General features: G+C 56.3%; 1 protein-coding gene across 1 annotated transcript; it reads left to right on the top strand.

Annotated features, from left to right (window-relative positions):
- The first annotated feature begins 6,821 nt into the window (after positions 1-6,821).
- Positions 6,822-8,675, top strand: LOC119111501 (putative G-protein coupled receptor 83). Its single transcript, XM_037235318.1, has 4 exons — positions 6,822-6,845; positions 6,951-8,200; positions 8,273-8,390; positions 8,556-8,675. Exons 1-4 carry the CDS (start codon positions 6,822-6,824, stop codon positions 8,673-8,675), a joined length of 1,512 nt encoding a protein of 503 aa, XP_037091213.1.
- Positions 8,676-9,464: the final 789 nt, after the last annotated feature.

The following is a 9,464-nucleotide window of genomic DNA, read 5'->3' as shown; positions in this document are numbered from 1 at the left end:
CCGCCGCAAGCTAGTGTGATAGCGGCTACTTCTGGTACGAGAAAGCTGCTACGCAAATCTAGCTGCACAAGTTCAGAGTTAAGGGAATCTGGCGTGTCAAACCCTCTTAGCATTAGTTTTGCTTCACTGACTGAAACACTTCAACACCAAACGGGATTTTCGAACAAAGTAAGTCGCAAACACCGGAAACACCGTCATTTTCGCTTCGTCCTCCACTGTCATACTATGTTCGTAACCGTTACCACAATTGGGAGTACCACGAGATAGAAATCGCCTTCTACAGAGCCGGTGTGGAGGCCAACACTTGCAACATCTTTGCAGCGTAAATGAAAATAAGGCAAAACGAAACCCAGTTCCCGCCTTGACAGGTGTCAGGAATGAAACCGTAACCCCAATGTTCTGGTGTCAAATATGCGATGGCAATGTCCAATCCTGTGAGCTTTGATGTCCTGGCACAAATGTTCCCCATAACACCACGACATAGCATAGTAAGCATAGCATTCAACTGACATCGACCATACCGGAATATGATAACGCCCACTGCGAGTTGCTACATTCCTATCAGTCCACGAGACATCAACCGTTTGAGGGGTGCATGCATGTTCGCACTTTCCATTAACAACATTTTGGAATCCAGCGTAAACCATTTTTAGCACACTTCATGCGTAACGTGCCGTCGCTTCCAGATAATGCCTGGTCACGGAATGTGATGTCTTCTCTTAAGGTCCAGAGAAGTCTCCAATCGTGAAAAAAATAGCAATAGACCCAACAAATTCATACCGTGCGTTGTATGATGTGAATAGGGGAGCAAATGGGTAACGGGGGAGGTGGATATTATGAAGCCGGTGCACGATGGATGCGAGGTGGCATAAAACGACCGGCGTCCTGAGTACAGCATCCTTCAGGAAGTTATGGAGAGCGGTCTGACTGCGACTGCAGTGCATGTCGGAGCACGCGCTGTGAGACATGCGCACTGTGAGCCACCCTAACGCCAGTGCAGGAATCTGAATTGCTGGAACGGAAACAGTGCGGGTTAGGATTCCCAATGCTAATTGTTTAAATGGACACCAAGGACACCAATACGTATAAATGGTCGTCGGAACCGGTCATTAGCTCTACAGCCTCCCCCTCCCAATGTTCCTTTTTCAGTAGATTTGTTCCACTATATTATGACGAGCAGTAATGTGCATTTTCCATGCCAGTATCCTTTGTCAAATACGCCTTCATTTCAGTGGCATGGTAGACACGGCCTGCAAAAGAGACAAAAGAAGTGCAGAAGACGGGTTTTTGTGGTGTTCAGCGTTCCCTCATTTTGTCATACCTCAAAATAAGCATTTGGGGACGCAAACGAAGATTGGAATGGCGGTACAAATCAACATTGCAGGTCCCGGGGACCTCATAAAAAATGCAAATAGGCCCAGGTAGAATTTACACGTAACAGTGGATCCAAGCTGCGTGACTACGAGACCGTACGCAAATCCCCATGGCACATGTGGAATTGCCCCATGCTGCCAGCCAGAGAAGGTCCGACCTGTGCACTACTGTCGACATGACCCCACCTGAAAACATGACCTCACCAGTCCAGCATCGGATTTGGCTCAGGTATTGGCGGGCAAACTTTATGCGCAGTGTGTCAGGCATCGTTATTACTTTATCCTTCTTCACGACTTGGTTTTGCCGAGCCCAAACCCTTTCAACGCATTTCATGTCCTTTATATTACAGCTTACTGGGCTATCAAATGGTATCGCATGCTGCAGTATCTGATGACATGTGACCCTTCGCCAGTAAAACCAGCTACGTGTGCTGCACGAATGAGAAGAGTTTCGTTTGACTAGGTTCACCGTTCGAATTAAGGTTTTTTAATGCCCTAAAAGCTGGAAGATTTTAGGCCTGAAAAATATTTCGGACTTGTGGGGTTAAGGAGGCAAGAAGGGGTGGGGCGATGCCTCGGACGTCTGGGTTATCCAGGCCCGGGACGAATTGGCCAAAAAACCACGCAGGGTGCCCAAACGCATGGCTGTTGGGCCGACTTATGACTGACGGCCGCGACCTGGACGAGACGCTGCAGAGGCGCAGCATGAAGTGGTGAGTGTGGGTGGCATGGCCGCGCTGAAGTCCGCGACGGTGACAGGCCGTGGTCACCGCTCAGACCGCACAATATTCTGCTGACCAGGGACACGAGTGGCCAACGGAGCTGGCACCGACGCTGGGTACGACCGTTCGACCGTTCGACACCGGCCGTGGCGCCGACGCTGGGCACGACCGCTACCCTGGCCGTCCGAAGCCTGCCATTGTGTGCTGCGGCAACGGACGGACGTAGCGTGAGGAGTGGCCTCGGAGTCCAGTCCCACATCACCGCTGCCAGACCGGCGGCTCCGCTGGTGGCCTCGATCGTCGCTCGCTCCTCGGTGTCAGTCCCGATCGTCCCCAGCGCACCCTCGGGCGTGCCGCCGCCGCAGTCCGCGCATTGCCCGCGCGCGCTCTAATTGAGCTGGCTTCCCAACATGCCGCGTGCGCCGACAGCCGCGGCCCGCGCCTGCCAAGCGACGCGCATAAACGTCACAATTTGCGTAGAGCGCGGTCGGGCCGCGTCGCTCACGTCCCCCGGCGTCGATTCAGCCGCGCCAGAGGCGACCGCGCCCTGACGGACGAATTTGTTACACAAATATTGATGGCCTCCGACTGGCAGCGCGTCCGAGCGGGGCCCACCGGCGCCCGTCCGTGGGCCCACGCGCCGGCAAGACGAAACGGAGCCTGCCACGCCGCCGGGAGCGCTGCCAGCAGAGGCGGGCGGCCGTGGCGGCGGCGGCGGCGCCACCCTCCGCGAGGCGGCGGCGGCGGTCGGCGTTGTGCCCGTGACATTTGCCGAGGATTTCTACGGCGCGAGGATTCCGGGGCGGTTGGCTTGGTGAGGGCCTACACTAGCGTTCGATTGGCGGGGACGGATGGTGACGTCACGGCCATCCATGGGGATCGGAGGTTATCAGACGGGGTCTCATAGCCGTCATATCACAGGACAGCGGAGAACGCAGCGGGATGCGAAATTGGAGTGTCTCAGTCAGCCTCGATGCACGCCCGAGGTGTGCGAAGAACGACTGCGACGCAGGCGAGCGATCTGGGTTTGTGATGCAAGTCTGCGTCGAGCAGCAGGGTATCACTGTCGTTTCGCGGTGCCCGACGGGACGTGCGTACGTTCCCTGAGTGACGCCATTCGGGGTAACTCTGAGCGGTTTTGGCTCTGCCTCCTGCCAAAGCCGGGGTCATTGTGACATTGAGCCAAACCAGCTCACTTCCCGCTGCCAGTCTGCGATGGAACGCCTAGGGCAAGGGGTGGTGTCTAACATGACGTCAACTCATATTTCACTCAATCTCTCTCAGTCTTTCACGGTGCCAACCACGCCAAGACGCATCGGTTTTGTGGGTTGTCTGATTTTGTTGAAATTGGCAGGGCTCAGTCCTGATCATACAGCAGTAACTATTAGGGTGACAGAAACAGCTGTGTTAAACATGTTTTGGAATTACCAGAAAAGCACCGTTTCCAAAGACTGCTGAGCCTGGAGGGACTTTTCTGTAGTCCTTGAAAAACGCCTGACGTGTTGATCGGAGAGGACAGTGCCAAAAAAATCGGGTACCACCAGCGGACTTCGTATGTTCCCGCAAGCACGGCAGTCATCCATTCGCCTTAAAGGGAGAGTTTTTCGTGTTTCCACCATTTCGCCATTTTGCTTGTTTAGTGCAAGTATATTTGGACTTGCACGCATCAAGATTATGCATATTTTATTGAAAATGCAACGCCTTTTTGAATTCATCCTCAATAGTTCAGCTGTTCAGCATGAAAGAACGGTGTTTTCATTTTCCCTGTCGCTTGGCATGCACAACTACTATCACGGCAGTTTTTTCTCAAGGTCTGTTGTAGTTGCATCAATCATCAATCAAAGCGCTTGCTCAATATATTTTGCGACCCAGTTGCCGTTGTAATAAACCGCGGTAGAGCTCACAACATCCCGTTTGATGCAAATATGTCCGCTGTTTTATCACAATACAGCGGAATCACTATATACTAAGGCTTTGGCGCATCGTATGAATTTTAAATGACGGCAGCAGCGCCAAAGCCTCGTCGCAGCGCATTGCTGTGAATTCGTCAGGGCCTTGATTCTGTGATTGGCTGCCGGTCAGCTGACTTATGGAGATTGCTTTGTAAAGTCGTTTGGTCGCTATCATCGGCGCACTGGTAAGCTGTCGGCAACAGTTAAGTGGCGCTGCATAAAGCTTCAACCGGTTGTTAGACAAAACATTGTATCCGAATAATTGCTGGCGTTACGTTTTGATTGATGCCGGACCACTTGCTTGAGCTGTGCACATGCCATGATAAGTAGTTCCGCTAATCCACTGATATCCCTTTTGTTCCGTTAACGGGATTAAGCCAACCACAAAAATTCCTGGCTTGATTTTTCTCACATTGAGCATATGTTTTTTGACTCCCACGACATATTTCTGAATGCCTGCAAAGCAAGCCGTCTAGACCACGTTATAATTATCACGGCATATTTGGGCTCACTTTGGCCACATATCAAGCGGCTTAGACAAGGTCTTTACGCTACTCTGCTTGGTGTGAATGCCGCATACGCTGTGCGTGTTTGCTATAATTTATGACGAATTTATGACAAATTTATGTTATAATTTATGACGCATTATTGAAAAGCTTCCCTTAGAACGTTCGGTAACAAGTGGTATGAGGTTTGGTGACAAGTGGTGTTTCCGAGTTCATATCGCGCTCTTGGCAAGTTTTGTTAACCTTCACTCAATAGCCGGTGTGCGGTATAAACCCATCAGTTCGTGTTATTGTGACTGCAAACCTAAACCTGACCTGGTCCTCAACTATGTCTACCGATTCATTGGCCGGAAGTTTTAGATCGCTCCATCAACAAACTACGAGTACCAAATACATACATCTTCTCACTGTTAAACCACAAGCGGTATCTCACCCTCGCAAGTGATGACGCCTCCCACACAAAATGTAAGCGTATGCTAGCCACTGAATGCCTATTATTTGCTATTCAGGAGGAGTCGGCGGTAATTAGTTCAGTAATACCACCGGTAAAACATACGTGCACACATGCACCGTCCGTGAACGGATTGTACTGTATGAGTATCATATGATTTCCCGCTGCTTGTGGAAAAAAATCAACTTGAAATGCAACGAGAGTGCTGGCGATTTGCGTGCGCCCTTCAGATGTTTTATGCAGATGTATCACATATGCCCTGTTCTCTGAGTGTGTCAGTGATATGAAGACTGTGCCATGATGCTCTCGTGACCACTTTTGCGCATTAGCATGTGTGTGTGGCGCCGGCCTTTGAAGAACTTCGGAAAGGATTAGAAGTATTAACGTGAAAAATCGCTGAGATTATGTGGTGAATTGTACCTGCTTTATTTCAACATGCATCTAAGGGAAAGTTAACTAGAAGAACTTAACAGAGGGTTATTCTTTCTCTAAACTTAGCCTAAACATGCTTATCTGGTCATTTGCGCTTGACCACTTTTACAGATACCGAAACAAATGTATAGAGGCAAACAACTCTCAGACACAGAATTGCACGTCATTTTGCTCACGACATAGGTCATTGTGTAGGGGTGTACATTTCAGTTCTGTGCAGTCAACTATATCACCGAGCAATAACGGTAATAATACGGGGATAATGGAGTAGCATTCCGGCTCAGCAATCCAGAGCGGCTGCAGAAAGAAAACGCGATCAAAGAGTCAAAGAGCCGAATATCCTGCCCCGTCGAATTTAACTGAGACGCTTATGATTATGTGTCACACCACACCACATCACACACCAGCTTGGGCGGCAGACTGTCTTTGCGGTCAAGGTTTACGCGGACGATGGCAACAGATGGAACCACTGCGACTTAATCTAAGGATCACCAATCATGTCCGCGGCAATTATGGAACGTGGGGCGGTGGCCACAAAAGCCTGGATGGCGGCCTCGTGACATCAATTTGGGCTGTTGAAGTCTGCCGACGATATAACTCAGCCACTGGTGCCGCAATCGGTTCTTTTCTCGGCCCAGCCACGGTCTTCCAGCGCAGCAGAGCGTATACTCTGGGCATGGCGCGTCGTAAACGTATCAGCCCCTGGGGGCATCGCCGCGTTGGGAAGGCGACCCAGCGGGGGGCCGATCGGCGCCAGTCCACCGGCCACATCGCGGTCCGAAGCCAACGACAGCCGCCTGTCGATGTGGTTTCCTGCTCTGAGCATCAACACAGCAGCCGTTCGGCTTCGCCAGAAGGGCAGTGGCTCCACCGCCGGCCGAACCTCCCGCTGGCACTGGAGCCTGATTGGGTCGTCTGCCCCGGTCTGGCCTCCTGAACGGCCTTCGCTCCGCTCCGCGATGTCGGGACGCTGGTTAAAAGTTTCTGCCGCGGTCTTTCCAGCTCGCGGCCCTTTCCATTGACTCCGTCTCACTCCGGCGCTTAACGCCATCCTTTACGGCCCGGACGGAGATTGCCTGCCGGTGACCCGCCTCCTGCCCCCGCTCTCCGACCCCGAAAGGTCACCGCATCGCCGGCCGGCCGGCCGCCACCGCCGCCGCCTGAACGTCCGTGGGCGTCGCGTTCAGGTGGCGTGACCGTCCACTGACCCAGCGCCGCTGTTCCAGGACCGCCCGCGCCGGAACCGGAACTGACGCCACCGCCGCCGACGCGTCGCTAACGACGTACCGACGGCCCGGACAGCGCGCGCCGCCCCAGCCGACGCGGACCGGACGGGCCGCCGACGTCCGGCCCACGCCCTGACGCGGCGCCGGCTCCGGGAGACCATGACGCGACCGGCGCTGGCGCTGGCGCTGACGCTGCTCGGCCTGGCCGGGTCGGCGTCGGCGGCCGTGGCCGAAGACGGCGACGTCTACAACCGGATCCGCGACCTGCTGAAGGCGACCGGGCCGCAGCCGCCGCGCAGGCTCGTCAACGCCACGCCCATCTCGCGCGATGCGCTCGAGAAGGTGATGCGCATGTTCTCCAACGTGTCGGCGGGGAACTCCAGCGACGGCGGCGAGCTGGACTTCTCCAACCTGATCGACAGTCGCGGCGAGGCGAGCCGCACCAGCGTCGTCATCCTCGCCTATTCGGTCATCATCGTGGTTTCCCTTTTCGGCAACCTGCTCGTGTGCCAGGTGGTCGTGCGCAACAAGCGGCTGCACACCGTCACCAACACGTTCATCGCCAACCTGGCCGTGTCGGACGTGCTGATGACGTGTCTCAACATCCCCTTTAACATCAGCCGTATCCTGCTAGACGACTGGCCGTTCGGTGGCTTCATGTGCAGTGTGGTGCCGTACGTGCAGGTGTGCGCCGTCTACGTCAGCGCCTTCACCATGGCTGCCATCGCACTCGACCGCTACCAGGTGATCGTGAAGCCGCTGAAGCCACGCCTCGGGCCGCTGCACGGCGCTGCCATCATCGCCGTCATCTGGCTGTTGGCGGCCATCATCTCGCTGCCGCACGCCGTCTACAACGAGCTGGTGACTGTCTTCACGTTCCGCGCGCTGACGCGCTGCCAGACGCGTTATCCCAGCCCGTCGCGCCAATTCCGCAAGTGGCTGACGCTGGTGACGAGCCTGACGCAGTACTACGTGCCGCTCACTATCACCGGCGTGGCGTACAGCATCATCACGCGCAAGGTGTGGAGCCGCGCCGTGCTTGGCGCCGCCACAGAGGAGCAGATGGTGTACCAGGCGCGCGCCAAGCGCAAGACCATCAAGATGCTGATGGTGGTGGTGGTGCTGTTCGCCATCTGCTGGATGCCGCTCAACCTGTATCATCTGATCGTCGACTTCAGCGTGGACACGAGCCCGCGGCGCCACAACTCGACCCTGTTCTTCTTCTGCCACTGGCTGGCAATGTCTAACGTGTGCTACAACCCGTTCATCTACTGCTGGCTCAACGAGCACTTCCGCGCCGGCGCGCTCGCCTGGTTTAAGTGCCTGGCGCGCCGCTCCTCCAAGGTGCACCCGGCCATCGAGATCAACGGCATCCTGGTGCAGACGTCACGGCGTCGCGGCGGTGACTCGACGCCCAACACCATGTCGAGCAGCGTGCGCGCCGACTCGGTGCGCCGTCAGCTCTCGGGCCGACACGAGGTCACGCTCAACGGCTACGTCGAGATCCGCAGTCGGCGCGTGCTCGCCTCGCTGCTGGCGTCAGGGCGCGTGGCGGCCGGGTCGGACCCGCTGGCCGAGGCGCCCGACTCGCCGGGCGAGCCGCGCGAGAGCGGCTTCCCGCTGCTGCCCCGGCTCTGCGAGCAGGGCAAGGCCGACGCGTACGACGTCATCTGCCGCAACATCGAGATTGTGTACCGCGCGCGCGAGGGCAGCACGCCGCGCGGCCGCGCCGAGCCGGCCGCAGCCGCCGTCGCCGCCGCCGACCAGTTCAGCGTCAGCATCTTCGCCGGCGCCGAGCCGGCCGACGCCGCCAACGCTGGTGGCGGCGGCGGCCCGGAGGCGGCAGCAGAGCGCGTGTACCGCGGCCAGATCACGGGCCTGTTGCGGCATCAGGTGCTCAATGGTGGCGGCAGCGGCCAGGTGCGGGAGACCAGCTTCGCGGTGGCGGAGCCGGCACGCAGCGGCCGCTCGGCCGGCCGCAAGAGCTCAACTCGCTCGCGCCGCTCCGTCTGACGCGCCTCGCGGTGAGAGGCGACGCTCCCGGTGATTGGTCTGCTCGTAGTTTGAAGTGATGCTTACGGTGGCGGGCCTCGCGGTATGCGGAGCAGCACCTCCGGACGGCCTTGCGAGGTGTACTCCGGGGAGCGGCGCCGTCGTGTGCAATGGCCGCCGTGTGAGAAGCTCTCTGTCGGGCGTGGTGGTGAGCTGATGTGCCGCTCAAGTGCCACTGAGGGGGCAGGGACGCCTTGTCGGTTGGGTGCGGGGCGATATGGGACACGTCATCGGTGAGGCTCCGTTACCGGCACAAAATGCGGTGTGTGGTTTCGACTGATTCGGGCTGACCTCGTCTGGGAGAGAGACGGGATCGGTCACCGGCGGATGTGCACCGCCCCCTGGCGAACACTGACAGCCTAGCGGCGGAAAACATCCGCAAAATGCAGTATTTTCGACACATCTGGGCGACCTTAATCTTGATTGCCTTGGGGCTGATTATGTTGGAGAATGATGATGCAGGCTATCTGCCAACAGCGGCGCCCTCCTCAACTTCTCAGCCTCCTCAGCCATCCTCAGCCTCAGCTGCGCGCCGACCACAAGACGAGAGTTCGCCAGGGGGCGTGCGCATGCTGCCGACGTAACTGAAACAGCATTGTTAGGTGGAATCTTCACATTAGCGCAATGCAGAAAATCGCTGTAAAATTCCGGAGCCCTTACGCCCACAACCCTGACGTCTCGACGCATCGCACTTTTAACTTGTCGGTCTTGTTTCGCTGGGTATGACTACGATAAATTGCTTGTGACTTA

Source organism: Pollicipes pollicipes, unplaced genomic scaffold, assembly GCF_011947565.3.
Source record: "Pollicipes pollicipes isolate AB1234 unplaced genomic scaffold, Ppol_2.1 Scaffold_7261;HRSCAF=8764_pilon_pilon_pilon, whole genome shotgun sequence".
Classification (NCBI taxonomy): domain Eukaryota; kingdom Metazoa; phylum Arthropoda; class Thecostraca; order Pollicipedomorpha; family Pollicipedidae; genus Pollicipes; species Pollicipes pollicipes.
The sequence above is the reverse complement of the archived record's forward strand: the minus strand, read 5'-3'. Positions and strand labels throughout refer to the sequence as shown.